This window comes from Myzus persicae, unplaced genomic scaffold (genome assembly GCF_001856785.1).
Source record: "Myzus persicae strain clone G006 unplaced genomic scaffold, MPER_G0061.0, whole genome shotgun sequence".
Classification (NCBI taxonomy): domain Eukaryota; kingdom Metazoa; phylum Arthropoda; class Insecta; order Hemiptera; family Aphididae; genus Myzus; species Myzus persicae.
In genome coordinates, this window is record NW_019104166.1 from 4,681 (window position 1) to 31,833 (window position 27,153).

At 29.6% G+C, this 27,153-nt stretch overlaps 1 protein-coding gene across 1 annotated transcript in view; it reads right to left on the reverse strand.

Moving 5' to 3' along the window:
* Positions 1-24,667, reverse strand: part of LOC111039503 — a 27,175-nt gene extending 2,508 nt beyond the window's left edge. The window contains exons 1-4 of the mRNA XM_022323036.1: positions 24,562-24,667; positions 10,576-10,711; positions 8,801-8,934; positions 16-8,486 (exon numbers count right to left, since the gene is read on the reverse strand). Coding sequence (XP_022178728.1) covers positions 16-8,486; positions 8,801-8,934; positions 10,576-10,687 — 8,717 coding nt within the window. The 5' untranslated portion in view covers positions 10,688-10,711; positions 24,562-24,667. The remainder of the gene's footprint in view (positions 1-15; positions 8,487-8,800; positions 8,935-10,575; positions 10,712-24,561) is intronic.
* Positions 24,668-27,153: the final 2,486 nt, after the last annotated feature.

Here is a 27,153-nt window from a genome sequence, read left to right on the forward strand (position 1 = left end):
GGTTCAATAAATAATGTGGTTTTATTTTCTGTATCAATATTCACAGTCGTATTTTCCTCAACAATTTCATTCGAAGAATTATCCTCGTACGGAGGTTCTTGGAAGACAATTCTATCTACATGGTTTTGATCGCCCATCATTTCTGTCGAAGATTTAGTAGATGATGTTATTTCGGTTTCAACTATCTTATCCTCAACTACTTTTGGTTTATCTATAGATTCAATTGATGATTCAATTGGTAATACAATTTCAGTAGTTTCTTTTATAACTTCTAATTCTTCCACCAAATCAGAAGTTGTTTTAGTTATTAATAATGTTTTTTTTTCTGTATCAATGTTCATGTCAATTTTTTCATCATCTACTTTATTTGAAGAATTAATTGGTATTACATTTCTTTCATCATGCCCTTCTACTACATCTATTTTTGAGTGTACTATGACAATAGAAGAATCAGTACACGATATTTCGGTTTCTGTTATATCTTCTGCCATCATTGGTTCTGCTATTGATCCAATGATTGATTCAAATGGTAAAGGTGTGACGTTTTCAATATCAACTTTTACATTCTTTTTATCCCTCGCTACTTCATCAGAACAATTAATTGGAGCTGGTGATTCTTCTTCAATACAATTTTCATATTTTGTTTGAGCGTCTACAGTTACAGTGGAAAAATCATTACATGATTTTTCGATTTCTGTTTTATCGTCTACCACTACTGATTCTACTATGAATTCAATTACTGATTCAATATTCAAAGGAGTTTCATTTTCTGTATGAATGTTCAATTTCTGGTTTTTCTCCAATAATTCGCCTGAAGAATAATTTGGTACCATATGTTTCTTTTTGATACTTTTTTCACCTACAGAAATTTGTGAAGAATATTCTTTACCAATAACTTTTTCAACATCAATCACTATGTTGGAAGAATCAGTAAATGATAATGTTTCTTTTTCAGTTCTATATTCATCTATTTCTGGTTCTGCTATTGGTTCGATAAATGAAGGGGTTTTATTTTCTGTCTCATTATTCACAGTCATATTTTCCTCGACTATTTCATTCGAAGAATTACCCTCGTACGGAGGTTCTTTTAAGACAGTTATATCTACATGATTTTGATTGCCATTCATTTCCGTTGAAGATTCGGTACATGATTTTATTTCAGTTTCAACTATCTTATCCTCTACTACTCTTGGTTCCTTTATAGATTCTATTGATGATTCAATTGGTAACAATGTTTCTTTTTCTGTACCAATGTTCATATTAGTGTTTTCACCCACCAATTCATCTGAAGAATTAATTGATACAGGTGATTCTTCTTCAGTATACTTTTCTTTCTTGGATTGAGCTTCTATAGTTGCAGTGGAAGAATCATTAAATGATAATGTTTCTTTTTCAGTTCTATCTTCATCCATTTCTGGCTCTACTATTGGTTCAATAAATAATGTGGTTTTATTTTCTGTATCAATATTCACAGTCGTATTTTCCTCAACAATTTCATTCGAAGAATTATCCTCGTACGGAGGTTCTTGGAAGACAATTCTATCTACATGATTTTGATTGCCATTCATTTCCGTTGAAGATTTGGTAGATGATGTTATTTCGGTTTCAACTATCTTATGCTCTACTACTTTTATCTCATCTATAGATTCTATTGATGATTTAATTGGTAACAATGTTTCTTTTTCTGTATCAATGTTCATATTAGTGTTTTCACCCACCAATTCATCTGAAGAATTAATTGATACAGGTGATTCTTCTTCAGTATACTTTTCTTTCTTGGATTGAGCTTCTATAGTTGCAGTGGAAGAATCATTAAATGATAATGTTTCTTTTTCAGTTCTATCTTCATCCATTTCTGGCTCTACTATTGGTTCAATAAATAATGTGGTTTTATTTTCTGTATCAATATTCACAGTCGTATTTTCCTCAACAATTTCATTCGAAGAATTATCCTCGTACGGAGGTTCTTGGAAGACAATTCTATCTACATGATTTTGATTGCCATTCATTTCCGTTGAAGATTTGGTAGATGATGTTATTTCGGTTTCAACTATCTTATGCTCTACTACTTTTATCTCATCTATAGATTCTATTGATGATTTAATTGGTAACAATGTTTCTTTTTCTGTATCAATGTTCATATTAGTGTTTTCACCCACCAATTCATCTGAAGAATTAATTGATACAGGTGATTCTTCTTCAGTATACTTTTCTTTCTTGGATTGAGCTTCTATAGTTGCAGTGGAAGAATCATTAAATGATAATGTTTCTTTTTCAGTTCTATCTTCATCCATTTCTGGCTCTACTATTGGTTCAATAAATAATGTGGTTTTATTTTCTGTATCAATATTCACAGTCGTATTTTCCTCAACAATTTCATTCGAAGAATTATCCTCGTACGGAGGTTCTTGGAAGACAATTCTATCTACATGATTTTGATTGCCATTCATTTCCGTTGAAGATTTGGTAGATGATGTTATTTCGGTTTCAACTATCTTATGCTCTACTACTTTTATCTCATCTATAGATTCTATTGATGATTTAATTGGTAACAATGTTTCTTTTTCTGTATCAATGTTCATATTAGTGTTTTCACCCACCAATTCATCTGAAGAATTAATTGATACAGGTGATTCTTCTTCAATATACTTTTCTTTCTTCGATTGAGCTTCTATAGTTGCAGTGGAAGAATCATTAAATGATAATGTTTCTTTTTCAGTTCTATCTTCATCCATTTCTGGCTCTACTATTGGTTCAATAAATAATGTGGTTTTATTTTCTGTATCAATATTCACAGTCGTATTTTCCTCAACAATTACATTCGAAGAATTATCCTCGTACGGAGGTTCTAGGAAGACAATTCTATCTACATGGTTTTGATCGCCCATCATTTCTGTCGAAGATTTAGTAGATGATGTTATTTCGGTTTCAACTATCTTATCCTCAACTACTTTTGGTTTATCTATAGATTCAATTGATGATTCAATTGGTAATACAATTTCAGTAGTTTCTTTTATAACTTCTAATTCTTCCACCAAATCAGAAGTTGTTTTAGTTATTAATAATGTTTCTTTTTCTGTGTCAATGTTCATGTCAATTTTTTCACCATCTACTTTATTTGAAGAATTAATTGGTATTACATTTCTTTCATCATGCTCTTCTACTACATCTATTTTAGGGTGTACTATAACAATTGAAGAATCATTACACGATACTTCGGTTTCTGTCATCTCTTCTGCCATGGTTGGTTCTGTTATAGATTCAATGAATGATACAATTGGTAAAGGTGTTGCATTATCAATATCAATATTTACATTTTTGTTTTCTCCCTGAACTTCATCTGAAGAATTGTTTTCTGCCGGAGATTTTTGGTTGACAATTAGGTCTGCGCGATTTTGATCGTCAATTATTTCCATTGAAGATTCGGTACATGATGTGATTTTAGTTTCAGTTAGATCTTTTTCTTCTTTTGGTTCCTCTATTGATTGCATAGTTGATTTAATTGGCAATGTAATTTCAGTTGTTCCTTCTTTTACTTTCAATTCTTTTATCAAAGGAGTAGATGTTTTAATTGGTAAAAATGTTTGTTTTTCTGTATCAATGTTCTCATTCGTATTTTTTGCAATTGCTTTATCTGAATAATTAACTGTTGCTGCAGGAGGTTCTTCGATATTTTTTTCATCAATGGAATCTTTTGGTTCTTCCCCAATAACTTTATCTTCTTCTGTTTGAACGTTTAAGATCACGTTGGCAGAATCAGTATTTATCACTGCTGTTACATTTATATCTTTTAAAGATTTCTCTATTGATTCTACGTTTGATTCCATATTTGATAATTTTTCTATAAGTTCATCCATAACTCTATTTTGATTCACAGGTCCGGGTGATGTATCAATTGGTAATAATTTTTCATTTCCTGTATCAATATTATCTTTTGTGTTTTCTCCCACTACTCCATCTGAAGAATCAATTGGTTCTGGTGATTCTTCTACGGTTACAGTGGAATAATTGGTGCATGATGTTTTTTCTGTTTCGTTTATATCTTCTATTTCTTTTGATACATCTAAATATTCTATAGTAGATTGAATGGGTAATGTTATGATAAGTTTATTTATTCCTTCCATTTCTTCTGTAGAATTAGTGGATGTAACAGTTGGTAAATGTTTTTGATTTTCTCTACTAAAGTTCACTTTGGGTTTTTCCACGATTACTCCTTTTATAGAATTAATTTGTAGTAGAACCTCCGGTTCTTTTTCAATAATTTTATCTGCATTTTTTTGATCGATTGATATTTGAGTTTTTGTTTCTGTAGTTTTTATTTTATCATCTACCTTTGCGTAGTATGTACTTGATTCATGGGTTTTTATATTAACTTGTTCGTCCATAACCACTGTCAAAGAATTCATTGTTGTGGGTATTTCTCTTGCAGTTACAATGTTTTCTTCTATTTGATCATGTACAACAATGGCTAATGTTTCAACTGGTTTTTTATTCATTCTGGTTACAAATTCTACCACAATTTTTCGGACTAAAGATGCCGTAGGGGTTACAATAAAGCCAGGAGTTTCTGCTTTAGTATCAATAAGCATCTCATCCGGTTCATTTGGAGCATCAATTAGTGGTCTACATTCTATTTCTGTATGGTTTTTTATAGGTTTTTCTTCTATTTCTCCAGCCGTAGAACTAATTTGTCTTGTGGTTTCATTTTTGTTATTATTATGATTAATTTCGTTTACTATTGATTCTGTAGTTGTCACGTTATGTTTTGAATCGAATGTTTTATGTAAGGTATTTTTTTCGGTTTTTGATTCCAGTGTAGTTTGAACTGATGTATCGTTTGTGAATGGAGGAACCGAATTCATTTTTAGAGGTTCATTAAAAAATTCTAACGTTTCAATTTCAGTACCATCTGGTGTACAAGTTTCATCTGTGTTTTCTTTTTTTTCTAACATAATATTTTTCATAATATATAAATGTTTTGGGGATAAAGTTGATTCTGATGTTTCAATTTCTTGTTTTTTGGTTTGTTGCATTGATACATTTTTAGTTGAATTTGATTTTGTAGAAGTATTTGAACTTATATTTTCTACAATTTCATTTATAGTTTTTTTCTCAACCAAATGTGGTATTTTTATTATTATATTTTCATTTTCCTTAATTTGTAATTTTACCGATTTATTTTCTCTCTTGTCATCGATATTCTCTATTTCATCAGTTTCTTCAGATATATTTGATTGAATGATCTCAATTGCAGATTGAATTGCTTTTAGGCTATGTTCTCCTACTGTTACAAGCTCTGAAGTATTCATTATCTGTGTTTCTAATGTTGGCTGAAGTTCTATGATTGGAGTTATAATTGCTGTGTTGTGTGATTTTTGAAAGTTTGGCAACTCTTGTATTTCCACAGTATTAGTTTCTATCATTGTAAAATTTTCATTTTCATTTATTGTTTGCATTTCGTGTTCGATATCTGTGTTTGTATTATCTCTCTCTATAGAATTAAAATCATTTATTAATGGCAATTTACATTCGGCTTTAACTGTTACTTCGTTTTTGGATGCTGTTAGTTTATCTGTATTTTTAATTATTGTAACATTTTCTGTTTCCGCCAAAATATCTTGAACTATTTTACCATTATTTATTTTCTTCAGCTTGACATATTGGGTTTCGTTGTCTTTTATCATTTGTTTAAACCCATTGTCTATTTTTTGGTCATTTGGGTTATTCATGGCTGTATTTACAAGTGTCCAAAGTTTTTTTTCACCCAATGTTTGTGCATACATATCACTTGGATTTATATTTGTTTTAATTATATTTTCAACATATTTAAGTAGATGGTTATTAGCCATTTTTTTTTCGTCTAATATTATTTCTGATATTTCATTTTTGTCAATATGATTTTGTAACTGTGACGTGAGTGTTTCAATACATTTAGTATTTATTTCTGTATTATTCTCAATGTTATGAATTTGATTTTCTTTTAAAATATTTGTTAGATGTTTATCGTTGGTTTCTACAATTGTAGTATTAACTGTGTTTGATAAATCCTTATTTAAATATAATTGTGTGATTTTTTCTACCATTTTATTTTTGAAACTGGTCAATACCGGTTCAATTGACTTTTCAATCATTAATTTTTGGTTTTCATTTGCGTTGGAAGCTGATGTAACATTTTTAAAGGATAAATTTTTTGTCTGTTCTTCATTATCTTCTGAACTATATTTCGAAGTCTCTAATGTAACCCCCATTGACGCTAATACTGTGTTATCTATAACAGAACTTTGAATATTTGTGTTTTTGTCCGGGATGATAACGTTATTGATTTTGAATTCGTCTCTCACTAGTTCTTCATTAATGTTTTTATCATTATTAATTGTTACTAAATCACTCGTGCTTAAAGATTTATCACTTTCTTTATTGATATTATTTAATTTGTTGTTGATATTTTCATGAAATTGATTTATTTTAATTAAGCCCATTTTATGTTCTGAGGATTTCTGTAAATGTCGTCCTTGGATTTCCATTTCATTATCTGGTTTATAAATGGTATCATTATTAAATTGATTCGAATGTAATACATTTTCTTCATTAGTTGTTGAACATTTTATTTCCAATATCTTATTTGTAGACCACTCATTTTTTTGGTCTACTGTTTTGTTTTTATCAATAGTATTTTCGGTGAATGGAACAACAGCACAATGATCGATTATTTTATCTTTTATCGTTTTGCTTACTTTACTATTGGGTTTATTTGTTTTGATTGTTAATTCTTTTGATGAGTTATTAATGTCACCGCATAGTTCATCAGAATTATTATTTATTGGTTCAATTTCATTCAGATATTGACATTTCATGTCTTTATCGGTTGTACCCATGCGTTTTATTTTTGTTGGACTATTAGTCAGTGAATCTTTACTATTTTGTTCATTTGCAGCACTAATGGGATGTTCAAACATATTATCTATATTAATATTAATGCTAATTGGCTGTGCTAGAAGCGCTTCAAAGCTTGAACTTATTTCCTTTGAATTGTCATGTGTTATGTTTATATCTCTAGGAAACTCGGATATAATTTTTAACACTTGTATAGAACATTTTTCACAAACACTATTTGTTATTTTTGTAATAACACTGGCGAAAGGGGTGTTAATATTGTATTGTGCCGAATCGGTTATTTGTTGAATCACTGTATCATTTTTATTTGATTCTAGCTCGTTAAAATTTTCCATTACAACTACAGTTTTCCTGTCATCATCATCAAAACAAGATAGTTCATTTTGTATACATGGTTCGTTATCTATGCATTTGATATCATATTCATCTATTCTAGTTGTAGGGTTCAACAGTGCTTCGCTGTGGGTATTTTCGTCTATAAAATCAGCTGTTTTAAACGTTTGAAGGCGTTTTTCTACGTCATTTGAATTCCAATCATTTAAACTTTCCTCCAATACACTGTTTGTAGGTTTTAAGTGGGTCGATGATACATCCTTTACCCAAGGTATATCTTTTGTAATTCTAATATTTTTGTTAAAATTTGTCATGGGTTTCCTTTCGAAATCTACAGCATTTATATCACTTTCTTTACTATTTATATAAGTTATATCTACGTCATTGCAAAAATTGTTGTCAGTAGATTTAGATTTTGATTGAGCATTATGTGAATTTAAATCACTGACATTATTATAATAGACGTTGTCGGTTTTAATTTTTGGTTTAATATTCAAATACGTTGAAATGTCATCGATCAAATTAGTTTCCGAACATTTTTCGGGTATGCTAGGTGCATGTTTATGAACCTTTTTTTGAACACTCATACTGTTGGATTCAAATTTTGTAACTATAGACATAACGTCTGTTCGTATAGAGTTTTCTTCAGATACTGGAAGAATATTTCTACAAATAGATGGTTTATTGAGTTCAATGGCAGGTGTACTATTGTCACATGTTTCAAGAGACGAATGTTTAGCTTTAGCAAACTTAGTTACCGGTTTATATTTCTTTGTACCTAGCCGAATTTGAGATCTAGAATTGGTCGGGCTTTTTTCTACCGATATGTAGTATGGAGAGCGGCAAATGGATAAACTGTTTCGTACCAGAGTTAATGTATACACTCCTTCTGCGAATGGTGTGTAAGTAACTTTTATTCGATCTTTATCATAAAAATAATCGATGGGAATTGCTTTCGTTTTAACAATTTCTGCAGGGTTTTGGTTTAATATTGTGATTTCACCAACTTCACCGTTCCGTCCATTGAGTTTAATAACGATGTTTTCAAAATCATTATCATATTTTGAGTACAAGTAAAATTCTGACTGACGTCCAACAGTTGCAGTTATCAAACCTAGGCCACGTGCAACATAAGAGTCATCTACTAAATTCTCCATAAATTTATCAATTTTCTTTTTTTCTTTGCAAATTTCATTAGAAGTCAATAATTGAGCACTTTTAATGAAATTATACACTTTTGGTTCATCCTCTGCAATTATCTAAAAAAAAAAAAATTGTTATATATTAAGTTAAATATCAACTATTAAGTTGTATTGTTTTAATAAAAGATACTTCAATATTATTTATTTATTACACATATTTACTATTTACGTACAGTCATATAGATACTGTAGGTAGTTACCTAATAATTATGTCGGATGAAATATTTAGTTTTACTTAAATTTAGATCTTATTAAACACGTACAGTTTACTTATATATAACAGTATCCAACAAAAAATGTGTATACAATCTGTATACCGTACATGAATGATTAAAATAGAGAAATTAAATAATCCGGTTTCCAGATCTTACCAGAGGAATGTCAAAGTGTTTTTGTATTAATCGTTGCACAGTAATAACATTTTCCTGCGCATTTTTATTATTCGGATTCGACTCGGATGATATTGTCGTATCTGCTGTCACAACAGTAGTAATTTTTTCTCCATCTATATAAAAATAAAAAATAACCAAAAAAAGGTTTACTTATTGTGTATCGAAATACTACCTATAAAACTATAGAATCTTGTACTTTTTAAACATTTCCGAATAACCGAATTCCTCTTTTATTGGTTTGAGTATTTCTTTTACTAACGGACGTGATTCAACAATGAAATTTAGTCTCACATCGAATAAACGCTGTACCATATTATTTGACCAATTGTTATATTATGTAATTAGAGGTTTGGGTTTATCTTCACAGACTTTGTACATATTATTTTCTACTTATCATGTCTAATACAATGTGTAAATAATATTTTCAGTTCCAGCAGACCGAGATTACATAAAAGTCTTATGTATAAATTATGAAAAAATAAGTTGAATTTGTTGTATTTATATTTTATATTTTAATATTCCGTATATTATATGATTTTTAACATAAACTAAAGATTATTGTGTTAGTCGAAAATAACAATGGTTAATGAATGTTTCATGTTAAAAAAAGTAAATTATTACCTACCCAATAGGTATAATCATATATATATCTATATATATTATAGCGTGTTAATAAATATTTTGTATAGCTTACGGAATACGCTTGAATAAATGGTTTAAAAGTATATATTGTATTTTGTATAGTCGTTACTAAATATTAATTAATCCAACATCAAATTAATAGATTTATGTTCATTAAGTTAAATAGATTTTATTATTTGGGCGAAAAACCATTCACCGTCAATTTTTTTTTTCTTCAAAATATGGGAATCACAAATGTAATGGAATATAGTTAATAGGCTAATAGGTAAAACATCATGTAAATAAAATGAACTTAGAATAATACTTAATACTCATATCATGTGAAACTATGATGTAATATTATGGGTGCTAAAATAAAAGTATTTGATAAAAATTACACAAAAAACATACTTTCAATATTATTTTAAGTTTTAAGTCTTTTAATAATTTAAATAATTGGTTATTATAAATTAAGTAATTATAACTTATAATATTTAGTCATATGGATGATAAGATATAATTGTATGTATTTTAAAATACGTCAATTACTTATTCAAGTATTATAATTCAGCCGATATTATTATAAATGAATGAATTCTAAAAGAGTAATTATTATTCGATGATTTTTATAAGCGTACTTGGACATCATCTGAAGATTAGCTGTAGAATATATATAGTATAAGTATTAATTATTCTCGTTGAAACTTAAAATGTTGATCCCTAACGGTTGTAAGACAGGCCTGGTTATAATAATTATAATTTTAAATTATTATACGTGGCAGTATGGTACACATTACTTATTTGTTGGAAACAATTCGAAAACAGGGTAGGCCTGCTAGGTCTACCCGCAGGGCTCACCACTAACTATAGTAGTCACTATTCAAATTCTTATGGCTTTATCAAATAATATATAAAAGAAATATTATAAATTATTACTTTTATTAAAATCAAACATTAATGGTTATGTACTTCAAACGTACATAATTCCTATAAATCTTTCCCCACATATTTGTGTAAGTCTAAAAAAATATTCTCAGCTTAGTATACACTCTGCACCATATTCTTAATGCTCCGTGTACGCTGTTATGGATTACTTATAAATTAAAATTAAATATTTAAATAAAATCACTCACGTTTCAAGTATTTTTTTATCCATGCAATAAAATAGTTGAGTGATTGGAATATAAATAAAATCACTGCAATTGCCCATGTTAAGATGTTGTGTAATGTTGTTTGTTTTATCATAATCTATTACATGTCAGCTAGAGCCTGGAAAAAGTGTAAAATCAATTAAAAATATAAATTTAACACATACCTATTATTTGTATTAAATGTACTGGGTACTAAGATAATAATAGAAACAATCTTGTCGGAAGCTCAAACTATTGTGCTCATACTTCGGTCCTCACGAGTTTTCCACCTTGTGGCAAGGCTCATATTATAACTTATTGTCTGTTCTATGGCTTAAAGTTTCAAAGACGCTTTCTACTTGAGAGTTGAGATTGAGTCTAGACTAAAAAATATCCTCTATTCATCATAATATGATTTTCTGTCCAATATTTCAGTATATCGTTGAATATCTCTATTTTTTCTGCAAACAATTTTAAGGATTTTTATATTATCCTACTTAAGTCAGAAAGTTCTTACAATGTCCAGTTAAGTGTACCTACTTTAACGCGTGGTTAGTCTAATATTTAACCGACAGTCAGTTCTAACTAAGCCCGATGAAGTGGTTAGTCTTCGTTAATTGTATGTTAACGGTCGAACAGAATGCTGTCGGCAAGAAACATATTAAACTAACCGCGAGTTAGCTTTAACCGACACTTAACCGTACATTGTAAGAAAAGCCCTTATCGATCGTTGATGATTTTGTAAAACACTTCACGAAAACGTGCAAGTGACTGCAACTTAGATCATATACTATGGATGTACCCATCAAACTACTTTTTCTTGCCATTATGAATACATAATTTATGAATGAACCTATAGAATTGGCTATTATTAACCCTGATTATTTGTGCTTACGCGCGTAATTCAGATTGGTTGTTCTGATTGAGTTATCACTTATCAGTCTCACTCATAGTGAACAGTACAGCGGCATCACTTGCCTAGCTTTTTAAAAAATTATATTCATCTAAAATCCCAAGTCTGGTTATGTGTATTTTACTAATATTATATTAATGGTATTATCTTTAAAATAACATACTGAAATTGTAATTACTTCAATTACAGCTATTATTTAACAATTTTAATACTACTCTCATACTAATATTTTAATCAATTCTCATTATGCCCAAATTTGTTTTCAATCAAATTGTATAGGTATATATTTATGGATAATAATAAATGATTATTAAATAATAATTAATGATAAGCTTTAATAAAATTATTGATTCATTACGTCAACATTAATTTATTATCTTTTTAATTTCAATGAAAATATAAAATCATTGAAAATTGTTTGACTCGGACCCAATGTTTGGTATTTCTATTTTCAGTGTATTAAATTATCGATTCATTTGTATTCACTTTTATTTTTATAAAGTATAAATATATAGCTAATAATCAAACATCATCGTTTCGAATAAAAAAATAAGGAAAAAAAATAAAATTGTAAAGTTTTCAGTACTTATAATAGTTTTCTCAGTGTATAATAAAAATGATTGTAAACGTAAGAGATACGAAGATTTTTGATTTTCAACATGACAAGGTTTGTCATTTTTTCCATCTTTCAATTACTTAAGTATGCAAAGGAAATCTCGACAAAAATCTGGAAATGATTTTACGAATTAAAAATAAATAATATGTAACTAACCATAATACAATTAAAGGGTTCATTTTCAATTCTGCGAATCACTTTATTAATTAAATTCTGGTCGTGCGAAGGGTTTCCTGAGAATATTCGGTTAGTGCGTTCCTGCAGTAACATCTCACCGCTTGTTCATTTTACTGGTTTTAGATAGGTACAATATCATACAAATATTCTTGAACAAAATGTAAATACATCATACTTTTGTCGTTCCATACATCCTCATGCCTGATGTATTCACTATTAATTTTATTAGAAAGCGTGTGGATACACAGCTGAGGGAAGATTTTGAATAGGTTACCATTTCCCCAAATAAACGGAAAGCATTTGGAAAAATTCATCATGAGGGTTAATCAAAATGAGCTTTATTTTCATAGTGCGGAATTTACAAATAAAACGTAAATCAGGGCGATTCCGTAACACCGGCGAGGGGATGAGATTTGGAAATGGGAAAATAATGGGAATTTTATGGTACCATTTGGAAAAACGTCACAACGTTAATGTGTTTTCTGTATGTTTAGTATAAAGCTTATTTGGTCGCCTATTCTTATATATACCAACCTTTATCGGGAAAAATCTTGTTTTTATATATGTTCTCCTCGTAAAACGACCGTTTACGATACGATCGATCTAGAACGAGCGACTTGCCACGATTGTCAATAAACAATTGATGCGTAAACAATTAATAAAGCAACAATTAATACACACACAAATTACTTTCTATAAAAACAGTATTTGTATTATCGCCAATACAAAGCCGTTCCACGGACCTGTTCCACGTAATAATTTTAAGATACCGAACTCGATAAGGCAAAGGGAGGATTAATTTAAATTATGGACATTTTATATGTTTGAATATTATTAACTAATAAACATAATAGTATTATAGAAAATTGTCATCAGTTAATACTATTTTTTTAATATTTCACAGTTACCGGCAGTTTTTCCTTATGGGGAGCAGTTTGTTCAGAAAATAAAGACACCGACCTATTTAAGTATCTAGGTAAAAACTACCATTATTTAAAATCAATAAAAGTAGGAGGGCTATAGATTCGTTTAAAACTTTTTGCTAAAAAATAGAGTTCACTAAAGAATATAAAAATTAATATTACTAATATAAAATATTGCATGACCAAAATAATAAAGGTAGAATGATTTTCAAAAAAAGCGATGATGATGAGTTTAGTTAAATAATTTTTACAAACAATAGTCATTGTATAACTAATCTGATAATAACACGTGGTTCTAAACTAGTTAAAAAACTTCGTGTTTGGAATTATAACTTACTGTTTCAAGACTTATATTTTATCATTATTAGAATTATTTATTTAGTATGGTGTATAACGACGACATAATAAGATTGATATAACATTTCAATAATACCCTGTGACCTCCCCCCCCCCCACACACACAGGTTTAACGTTAAATATTAATAATTATTATTCAATGTCAATGCGATGATCCCATTAGAAAATATTTGGCGTGTCCAAAGTTTCCGGTCAAGCACTTATAACACCGTGTATCGAATGTATTTTGTGATTACAAGTTACGACGCGAACACATAAACGTCCATGGTACGATGTCGGTACAAAAGAATCGGTATTTTTCTTTTACTCTTTAAAGTTTATTATATTGTTATATTAAATGTGAAATTTACGGCATACGCGGTTAACAGTTATTACATTTATGTACAACCCCGCTCACCACAGGTTCTGTAGTTGTACGCGTATTATTGTTTTCTTCGTATAATTTATAGTTTTATACGTGCATAGTGCATACACATTGTTCGGAACTATCGCAGTGTTGTTTGTATAGGTACCTACGAGCAAATATTTTACAAGCGTATCAACGTTGAAAACGAAGTACTAACTCACACACACACACACACACACACACACACACACACACACACACACACACACACACACTAAAACCATATAATGTAGGTGTGAGTGTATGTGTAAGCGTGCGTGCGTGCGCGCGCACCCATTTATATGTTTGGTAAATTTATCGATTGCATTTGCTCGAAAATACTTATGTATAGGTAAATATCGCATTATTGTAAATATTATTATGTAGGTCGGTATCGTTTCACGATTATTGAACTCGGTTTAATCTCAATACACATTGTATGATTGAGTATGTGAAGTGCAACACCAATTCATAATAGTGAGTTTTTATTTTGTATTTCAATAGCGGATATTATGATAATAACATCTTCGAGGTACATTATAACATGTTGGTATAAAAATATCTTAACGCCTAGGGTTAGATTAAGTGTTCGATCGTTTGCTGTTAACCTGTGATCTACATAACTTGGAATAAATATTATAGAACTATATAGAAGTATAAAAACATATATTTTTATTTGTTATGTACATGCTGTTTTATATTCTGGATGAATGTAAGAGAATATTGATGTACTGGTTTTATTTTATATTTTCTTCACATATCATTAAGTTTTTGAGCAGAACATTTCTTTCAATTATTTATAGTAATGATTGGGAAACACTAACAAAAAAATAGTTAAATTTATGCACAATCAGTTTTTGATAAACTTTATTTTGTTTTTCTTATGTCATCCATAAGGAGGTATGAATTGTTCAGCAAATGTTTATATTTGCGTATGGTCGATATGAAACAATTTTTAAAATAGTTTCCCTCTTATCCGTGCTATTTATAGATATTTGAAATTTGTTTATATTTTTTAGTTTTTTTTTTATGATTATGTTGGTACAAAATGTCTATCTGTAGGTCAAAAAGTTTAAGCATTTTGTATTAGGTTTCTCAAAAGTTTTTCTTACATCATTTTACATCTATAAAATATTTTTTTATAATCGTTAAAAGATACGATTTTCAAAATTGAATGCGAAAGCGGAATGAAATGTGTAACAATTATTTATAAATAATATTTAAATCAGCTACAACATACATACAATAAAGTTGTTTGTTTTTTTTTGTATAAACTAGTTTATTGAAAATCGTAATTAATAATAATACTAAAAACTATAATTTGTAGAATGTACGAACCACAAGTGTGAAAGAGACTCGTGACTGGGTTATATTACATGATATTCATATTAACGATGTATAATATACTAGGTATTTAATACGTTATGCTTCAATGTCTTGAGACGAAACTTCAGTTTAAATTAATAACCTTATTTGTATTATACAACGTTTTTAGTTTAAATCTTTACCTTTGATATAAATAATATTTTAAACTTTGTACGTATAGTCTTAAATTATTTTATTGTTTGGAGATTTGTGTTTTCGTACTGTTTTAATCAGCAGACGAATAACACAATAAGACACTAATTATTACATAGGCTTTTCGAGTGCTACGTGGCAATCTTAACGAACTCAGAAAATAATAATTCAGGCACCATCTGCCACTCAAATAATTATAATAATTTATTATTTTAAATTGTAATGCAATTAAAGCCGTATTGTTTGTACAACAATGCAAAGTTAACGTTTCATTTCATCGACACCGGGGAGTATGGCTAAACATATACCGTATATAAGATAATTTTAGACTCGAGTCATGGTTTTACAGGTATACCGTCGTATACCATGTACCATCATATTATTATACCCGGTATTTGTGCATATTACTGCCGAACACACTCAGTACATTTTCCCTACGCAGACCGCGAAGAAGCTAGTACTTTGTTCCATTAAAAATGTTCAAATACATATAACGACCCTCGCCGTATTATTAAACACCTATATAAGTTTGTGGCAAGTTGAGTAATCCGTTCGTATAATAGTTCATTTAAAGTTTATGATACGATATTCTAGGATAGTTTTCCATACAGTGCTGCATGACTCAAACCATATATTGGTCATACCGTATATTATGTTCGGTAGCCCTAACAAATCCTTCCGCAAAGCACCACCGCTTATGCACATTAATATTAATGCGTAGATTTATCTTCCTCCCGAATCGGCCGTGTGCTTATGTTAATGGGGGGTGGATGCAGGTCGGCAAACGTCCAATAGTAGTTTTAATAATTATAATTATTTAATACATTATTAATTGGACAACACCATAGTCGCACATTCAGTCTTAAACTTGGTAGTGCTAAAATGTTTTACGCCAATGTGACCAGTGGAAGGCTCTTCCCCGTCGCCCCCTATATAGCTATAAGGTAATACACACCAGGCATAAATTAATATAAGTTAAAATTAAATTATGAATTGAAGCAGTAAAAAGTAAGTAAAAATATTGAAGTAGTGAACCTGATTTTCAATAAGGAATCTTTTTTTGACGACATATAATAAGTAGAACGCGGATTTATATGCATTAAAAACCAACCAAATATGCGCTAAAAAACTCTAAATATGCATAACTATATGCACTACAATTTTAAAATATGCACGAACAATACAAAATATGCATAAAAAAGATAAGCAAAAAAAATTATTTTTTAAACATTTAATTAATACAATATATTTAAAAAAAATTATCGAACCCAACTATAAATATTTATCTACATTTCTTAATTTTTTTCTTTTTTTGTAGATAGTTTTAATCTATAAAAAAAAAATAGGAATCAATTTATATCAGAAATGTATCCTAAAATAAATTTACTTACTTATATGGGAATTGCATTGTATGATAATCATTTTAGCTTTATTTAGCTTATATTATAATACAATATATTTCAAAAATATCTAAAAAAACAAAAATATCGAAATATGCACTAAAAGATGAAATATGCTATTCAAATTGTAAAATAAGCCCTTAAAATAGAATAATGTCAAAATATGCAAAAACATGCCCTAAAAAAGTTTCATTTTTTAAATTGTCAATTGTTATATCATGAAACAAATTTTGTGTTCACTTAGCATATCATACGATTAACCAGAATAAATATGCAAATGCAAACAAATCCGCGCTCTAACAATAAGTAATAAGTAATAACCAATTACCTATTACAACGACTATTACATTCTTCGATGGTCAAGTTATGCAATAGGGGCATCTAAGTTTTCACTAATTTCATAATTTTTGTTTTTTTTATTTGTTTTATTCATTTTAAAATAACATGTTTAAACAAAAAATATGACGTGTCAGTGGCATTGGTGCATTACCAATACAAACTGGAATAAACTCAAAATTACACTTTCAACAATATTTTTAGCTTAAATTAATCTGTAGGTGCTAATTAAGGATTTTGGGCTGCTAAGCACCCCCTGCCCCCCCCCATATGTGCGCTAATGGCACAACACACAAATCCATGGTTGCAACGTTACGGAAATTCTGTAATATGCATTTTTACGTACTACTGCAACTTGTCTATGTTATAAATTATAATATATATCATTTTCAAGCGGCGGTTATTGTATACAATAATATTATGATACATCGATATTAATTATATCGTAATTAATATTATAAAATATGGCCCAGTGATTTACAGACTGTATGTATTGTGTTTGTGTAAATTTATCACTAAATACTACAATATATAGTTATCACAGATATATATATGATAATATAAATATCTGTGATTGTCATTGACACGAAAAATCTTCAATGTGTTATATTTACGATTTTGAGGTTAGAAAAATAAGCTTTGATTTGATAATAATATCAATTATTTTCTATCGCTTTCATCCACCTTAGAGTTAATGAAAAAACCTCTTTTAATCTATCATTATAAATTTTCTACGAAATACCTTCTATGTGATTTCGATTTTTTGTCATGACACTAACTTTAATTAAATCTCCTATGTAAGCTTAGCAAAAAAACTCAAACTAATAAAACCTAAAATGTGGCAAAAAAAATGTACAATTTTATTATTGTTTAACATTTCCACAAATAATGCATTTTTATTTTGATTGTTTTCAAAATAAGAATTGATATAGCTTTAAAATTTTGAAATATATTACTGTAGATTATCCACAATTTTTTGTGCGTCTTAAAAAATGGGGTTTTAGCCTTGGGAAGTTTTTTCCATATAAATGACGATATGTCAATAAATTAATATTATAGAGCCATTTTCCCGGATACCTACCTACTATTTTTGGGTTGTATAATCGACAATCGTTGTGATTTTTTCATTCGCAGACTTACCTATATTATATATGTACAGTATAATAATATATTATAGTTGTTCTTGCCCCGTTCCGTTTTTTATTCCAATGAGCTGTAACGGTCCTATATATGCAGCCTCCGGATAATTGTTCACTGACCCGGGTGATAATGGTGAAAAGAAGATCAAATACTATATACCGAGCATGGGGGCGAAATCAACTCCGCCCGTCTGCCGCCGCCGTTAATACCACTACCACTACTACGGTATACGTGATCTGTGAACAGAGTGTTTGTTCCAATTAACGTGTGCTCGGCGGCGTGCGAGTTTCCTGTGTGGAGTACGAAATAAAAAGGAAAAAAACAACGCAATTTTGCATTTCAATTTTTCTTTCCAGCTGTCTGCAGCCGCCGCCGAATGAACCGCTCTGTGAATGTTAACTCGCGTTGATTGACCCGCTCGGACGAGAAGCGCAGCGCGGCAAGCAGGAGATGGAAATTATTAGTGTTTGTGTGTCGGTAGAGACGAAACAAAAAGAAAATAAAAGACAAGAAAAACCGTTCCTCTGCAAAGCTGTAATCGGCGGACGACGTGCGAAGAGCGCGTTTGACTTACGAGGATATTATCATCATCATCATCATCATCATTTGCCCACTAGAAAACGATTTCCCCCTCCCCATACAGCGTCTTTGTAACAAATCGGGAAAAAAACGTCCATATACAATTTAATAATATAGACGGAAAGAACGATTGCGCATTACAAACGTACCGTTTCGATCATAAAGTCATTACAGTTAAGCCGTGTATAGCGTGCTAAAATACCGGAAGTGCCTACCTGTATGCCATCATACACATGCCGACTAATTTTTTACGTCTGAAAATTCGCTCTGAAAGTCCGAACACTAAACGCATTGTACACACGCCGCAGACGCTGTGTTAAAATTTCAAAAGTTACAGTGAGCTTTGTAGTAGTTCCCCTCGAACTTAAGTTCTGTTTGTATGTATATCTATACACGTATATATTCGCATGTACTCGAAATGCTTTGTCCTTGGTTTTTTTCCCCTCTTACAAAACGATTAAATACCGAAAGCCACGGGCGCACACAATGGAAAGATCTGTGTAACGCGACTCTAAACGGTTGAAAAGCTAACTTAAAGTTATCGTAAACCGTTGTTTATTTTAATATAATGGTCGATCGTCTGAAACTTGATAGGGCTATATAAATTATTTGAGGTATCTATGAAAAAATCGTGTACTTATTACTCACGTTCTCGTCTACGGTTTTGGAATAGTCGTTTGATATACTAAACTTGAATGTCGTCACTTAACGGGGATATAATTAGGGAAGACTTATAACACGTATGAACTAAAAAAATTAAGACAATGAAATATTTTTATGGTCACAGGGAAAAATGTAAATGTTTATTTTTTATTTTTAAGAAACTATAAATATGGACAGAGATGTGTTTAAAATTTAAATAAACTTCTTTGTGTGTATTATTTAACGACTGTGAGTGCAGGAGAAAACTTTTTCGTGAGTGAATACACAACGAACGTGGCAAGTTACTGCGATATTTAAGAAGCGTACCCACTTGCACCTTAAGATTAAATTATTGTTTTTGAACAAATTAATGTTTTATAAAACTTAATGACATTGTGTGTTCAACCTTAAAGCATTTATAATTTTTGTTTTTTATTACATTTTCAAGTCTTCACCATGTTATGGACAAAATCACGAATTGATCGTCACACAAAATTAAAGCAAAATACAATAATATAGACTATATACTTATTATAGATATTATTAGCAATCAGAATTATGGTATATTAAAATCCTAAACAATCCGATAATGTTATGACATAAAAGAAAATACATTTTTTTAATATATCATATTTCAGAGATTTTATGTTTAATGCCCTTAAGAGATAAAAAATATTCGGCAACAATTCTCTAAAAAAATAAATAATAATATTAGTCATTTGGTAAAGCAGACATACCAGCGGTATACTTATAACAAGCTATATCGGTAATAATGTTCTTGTAACTATTGCAACTTGTATAGTCATATGAACTTAACTAAATATACATTTAAATTAAAAAAAATGTATACTCCTTTATAAATACATTAGTATTGAACATTTTGGACGGATTGTTTTAAATTTCCTGAATTTTTTAAAATAAAGTGAACTTAAAATTATAGTTTGGGTTTGATGGGAGTGTTTTTATACTTCTTATTTTGAATTCCTCACAATTAAATACATTTTTTAGTCATAATTAGTGAACTTTTATTTAAAAGTTTTTGTTTTAAACTAAAATTTAATTTTTAGTAATTTGTAGATTTACATATAGATATAAATATACAGTTTAAAATACTCCAAAACAGTGTTTTCCTACATCTGTAGTATTCCCATTTCTCAAATTGATTCTAAAAAATATAATAATCACACAGGTGTAAATAAATTTGGTGAAAAGATTGATTTTACAAGTAATATGAAATGTATAATATTAACACAACATATTATATAAATATGTTTATATTGGAAATGATTTCAACTAATTTCAGATAAATTGTATATGATGGCTATGTGGCAATCGATATTTACCTTATCGTACGACACAGATACTGGGGCAATACGTTGTAAATTATTACTTTTTTTTTAGAAATCATTTCGTTTGTTATTTCATTATCAGATTATATATTATAATATCGTCGTGAACTTTTGTTGGTCGTACAGGCTTGCGCTTGGATAAAGAAAAAACTATTTGACGGACAAAACGGGTAGGCATAAATCACGAGCTCAGCAATCCGAACGATACGTTTGAACTACCCGAACGAGGGTGTAAGAATCATCATTAATATACACATATATTCCGGTACGGCAATAAACCCGAACGTGGGAGTCACAGAGGTCTGGGCAAGTTGACTGGAGCTTTTAATGAAATATTCAAGTCACTATTACTTATGTATTCGCTTTGCGAAATCCTTTGCGCCAAATGAATCATTGTAATAAACGTTTTCATTGAACGCGGTAAGTTTCGGTTTCATTATATTATGTGTATTTACGTCATGAGAAGTCTTACGAGTTCTGTAAAATCGCCCGCCTCGGGGGACGTCATATAGGGACTCGTCTGCCTCGGTATATTATTAGGTTATTCGACATTGCTGATGGTGAGCCGCCCCCCCCCCGCCATAGTCAGACGGTATACAACGTCGTTAGCAACCATCATATATCATAAATCTGCACATTCCCGATTTTGCATGCTTGGTCGGATAATATAATAACATGTTATAACGTACACATATACACGCTGCACACGCGTGCTATTATTATTATTATTTTTTTTTTTGGCCGATCAAATGGGGGTAGTTTATCTTAAATATAATGTAGGTATATGGGCCCCAGCGAAATCCCGAGGGTCCGTTTTTGAAGAAGAAAAAAGTAATGATAATGACGTGAGCGTTATGTGGGTACAATTCTATATTGGCTCAGACGGATTTTGGTATGCAAGTCACATGTAGTGAACTTTTGTATCCCACGTTTGTACCAGGTTTGGCGGTGAGGTTACGGGAATCAAACATAAATCTCATTTCACATAATATATAAATTATATACGTATTTCCCTTACGACAATTTTCAAGAGGTATTATTAAAATTTAAAAGCGTTACACAATGTCATTAAGCCAAATAACGTGATATTATCGATATGATAGCAGATAATTGATTATAAATTAATGACTGATAAAATCAAGGTTTTTGTTTCTGTTTAAACATTTTGTCTGGTAAATGTTTCCATTTTCATTCTTTGGTCTAAACAGAAAGTTGCTGTTTTTTCGCTGTTTCTTATTTGTCGCTAAATTTACTCTTTGTCTTGTTGTTTTGTCGGCTTAGTGTAAACCTAGCAGTTGATTTTTTTTCATCAACTATGACTTAAAAATAATGCAAAAGCTGCAATTTTTTAAAAAACTATTTGTTGATGGTGCCTATCAAATCAAGCCTGCATAAAACAATGGACCAACAATAAATGATAAATATTGAATTATATTGTTTTTAATATTATTTTTCCAGTATTAAAATAATGTTTTCTTTTGAAATTTTTTTATTTATATTTATGTAAAACTTTACTATTATTTGAGAATAAATATTTTTAATTTTTTTTGACTTTAGAAAATACTTATTGTGTTAGAAATTTAGAATATTGAAAAGTAATTTGCTTTTTATAGATTCTAACCTGTGGTATAAGGTATAACCTTATAATTTAAGAGTTTATATTTGAAATATTATTACTATTACAATAAAAGTGGTCGGAATTTTGCTATTACAATATAAAATCTCTCTGACATGACCCTAGACTATTACCTCGAGAGAAAAAAATACAAACTTATTTAAATTATTTAATAGTTAAAGTTAGATTTATTTTTTAAAGAAACTTATAAATTAATAACACAGGGAATTGAAATAATACACCGAAGTTGAAGTATGAGTTAGTATACGTAATTAAATATGTACAAGTGCGTTCAGTAGGGAAATAATATACCTACGTAATTAATAGTTTGTATGTATACTGTTAATAGTTTATCAGTAAATAAAATTATTTCAATATAATTAACTATATTATGAATAATTTTGGCCTGATGTGATGTATAGCTGCATAAAGGTCACAAAAATAACGTGTGCAGCAGTCATATAATATTAAACTACAGCCATTTATTAAATCCTAAAGGTTTTGTATAACTTATTACCAATTCGATGACTTTTGAATTGGACTTTATACCAATCAAATAATTTTATAAAGGTACCGTGCTTATGATGTGGGTTACAAATACCGAAATATGTTTTACTTAAATAAACCCATAAATTGCTTGGAATACTACATTGAATTAAGTAATACAATTATAATAGAAAACAATAAATTCATAATTATGTATTTACATACTATAATAATTACATACTTACTTCGTTTAAATAATTGTGTATATAATACAAACTCAAATGTGTTACTGATTACTGTTTGCTATTTACTTTTTATGTAGATACTTGTAAATGGTATTAAGACTAATAAAAAAAAATACTCTATAAACGAATTTTTGTTTTTCGTATTCAATTTTTGATTCAACGCTCCTTTATAAGAAAATATCCTTCTACTTAAAACCAACGGGTGGGTATTAGCCACGCGATTGCCGATTATGCTGTCATGTGGTTTAAATTAATATTTTAAAACATATGCTTATTATTTATTTAATTATTATAAATTCACGGAACAAGCCTTTTGCATACATTTTTTTTTGTTATTTCGAGTTTTTTCACATTTTTGTCCTAGGAACCCACAAAAACAAACTGTGATTCACCTATAATGATCATTTCCATTTAATTTTTGGACTTATAAATTATAATTACTTAAATTCCAACTTTTAGAGTTATAAAATGTATTTAGAGACAATATTTTTTAACAATTACACTTGTTATGCTATACATGAATTTCAAATGAAAATCGAAATTACTGTAAATTGTTTAGGGAATTATGTAATTCCAAATTATTTTGATGGACCTACCTAAATCACCGTTATTAAATAATTATGAACAAATAATAGTTCTTTAGGTTTGAAAGATATGAGCTATGCTTGTACATACAATGCAAAATAAAAATATTATATTTTGGTCTAGCACTTATTATATTCAGAAAATATTTTGTTAATTATAAAACCATAAATTTGTATTATCATAATATAGTCTATATATTTTCAAAACCAACGCTCCCTGGTGAGTGCAGTTTAATAACATAGAAACTGCTCTTCTGAATTTCAATTTAGATAAATCAACATTTTCAAAATAATCATTTGATGCTGAATAATTCAAAATAAAGAGGATGTTTCTAATTAAAAAAAAAGAAAACATAAGACACTCATAAAATAATTTAATGCGATCACTAAAAATTATATAAGTCAATTATAGTGAGCTAATAGTCTCCCAAACATCATTTAGTTGCCCATGATTGGTCCATTAAGTTTTAGAGAACCGTTAAATTAATTAATTTTTTATGCAACTTGACGCTTCAACAGTTTAAAATACAGTCCTTACTTAAAAATTCGAAAAATCAGAACTAGAATAAATGCACGATTAAAGGGTTGGTGGGGAGAGCACTTTGGGAGAGTCATCCTACGTATACTTATTATTACGATAGTATGGCACGTAGGTAGGTATACATTTTAGGCGTAAAATAATAGATAATAAATCGTATCGAAGACGAAACAAGTTAAAACTTACCGGATATAATGACGTAGGTGGCGGCGGTGGCTGCGTATAGGCGTATTTTACCACAGTGACATAAAATAATAATTATATAATTATTTATAGGTCGTGTGTCTTCGACTGTGTCGCCAACCGACCGACTAAATCGCGCCGACCAGTCGCGTTCGGCCGACGATGCGATATTATTGTTAATTTATTATTATATTAACGCCGCTCGGCCAGAAAAGAAACCCCGGCTGAACGCCAGTTGCACCCCCACCGTGGTTCACCCTCTCAACCGGCCATCACCCATGTCACCGACGCCCGTGACCACCCTCTCTCCCCCGAGGAGTTCGTTAATGCTGCCCAAGGACGACCCTCCTGCCAAACGTGTTGGATATCGTCGACAAACCCTATTAAGACGCTTCCCACAAACGCGTGTTAATCGGCCGTCGAATTGTTAGACATAGGTACCAATAAACATTAAGTATCCTATGATTCATTAGTTGGTTAATTCTAAAACAATGAGCTTGCACGATGATTTTAATTGACACTGACGTAATACGCTTGTATTCGCAGTCGATCTATTTTTTGTAAAAATTATTTTAATAATCAATTTAATTAATTATCCTATTTATTGAAAATATGTTGCGTTCCATATACATGCGATTGTATTGTTTATGATGTATTTTAATAATATTATGTTCTATGTATAATATGATATATAATTTCGCCTTATATGCAGTAGAAGTTGATTAAGAAAATTACTTTCCCATCTATGCTATTTATTATTTATGACAGTGGAACTATAGGGGAATAAGAAGCAGAGCAACGTGAGAATAATTGTCTTATTCCACTCGTTTTACTAATTTTTTAATGTGTATGCCCTTTATAACTTATAACAAATAGTAACTAGTATGTAATAACCTGTTATCAGTATTCTAAAATTACGTACAAAATATAGAAATAATGGTGTGAGCATTTAAAAAAAGGTAGAAGATCCACAACGATAACAAAGTATTATGAAATTATAGTTTTTATTTGTAAAAAATAATTCTGATATGATAATAATTACATACTTATGTATTAAATGGATATTACAAAGTTAAAATTGTATAAAAAGAAAAATAGAAATAACTGATAGTTTCTTGCATCAAAATAATTCTAAATGACCAAAGCAACATATTTTCACTCATATATGTATCCGGCGAGATTCGAGAAATACATTTTTGAGAATATTTAAAAAATGATTTTTCATTTTATGTATTGTAACGTTATAATATTATTATCAACATTTTCATATTTCGATTATTTTCTTACAAATAATATTACCCATAATAACCTTAACGGAAACAATTTTTTTTTGTTTTTTGCGTTGGGGAAGTTTCCCGACATTTTTATGCCTTATAAATGTATAAACTTCTAGGAATATTATTTAGAATGCGTATAGAAAGCAGGAGTCCTTTATTATTTCCAACGGTTTTAAATTTGGTACTTTTTACGGAGAGTCTCTCTCAATCTGTTTCTATATCTACCCCCTCCATCTTATAGTCTTACTCCTAAATATATATACATAATATACCCCTCTCTTTTAAAATCATTGTTTTTCGTAACTGCGTTAGTTTGTGTCAGCTCGGAATAACACGTAAAAATATTAAAATATACTAAAAAATATATTTTCGACTTTGCGCATTTGACATACTTTACTTATTTGTTTATTGGATACCGAAATTGATAAATATATATGTATAACTAAATACATTATATAATACACATAGTATGTGTTTGAAATTTTTGAATTTATTTATGTTGGTTCAAACGAAGAAAGAACTAATATTTACGTTCGGAGGATAAAATCAATATGCGCAGGACTTTAACACTACGGGGTGTAACGTGTTATTTGGATAATCAAAATGTTTGGCACTCTTTAGTATCTATATTAAACTACTCACGTTTTATTACTCAAATCGCATGTTTTTAAATTACCTTGTGTCTACGAACAATGATATTTATTATCGAACAGATGTAATTGCGAATTTAAAAGTTTAATCATCCATTCTATCATGTTGAGGCGTAACAAATAATCATCGAATGGGTACCTACGATTATTACGGCACGTTTCTAAAAACGGTCAGACGAATAAAATCGCTGACGAAATAGCGGAAGTGGTGGTGGCGCCAGAATTATTGTTGTTGTAGTAACAGTAGGTAGTAGTAGTACGACTCGCGACGCCGATGTCGCACGAGGGTATATTATATTTATTATATTGTCTGAATTAAAGGAATATATGCTGAAAACAATACGCCAATGAATTATTGTATATAATATTTGTATACCCTATAAAATCTGTAACTGTAGTTAAAAAAAAAAAACAACACAATAATGTAAAATAAATACATGAATTACTGCATTTGCATTACTGAATCGTTTTATGTTTCAACAATGAAAACATGATGACTTTTAGTTTTACACGGCGTGTCAATTGATATCAAAGCTGGGCTGCATCGTCAAGTTAAAAAGTTGAAGATAAGTTACGTTTAACTAAGTTAGGTACACAACGAGTTCATTTTTTGTTTAAAGCAAATTCTTAATGAACAAATTACATTCATTCTTTCTACGATATTCCGT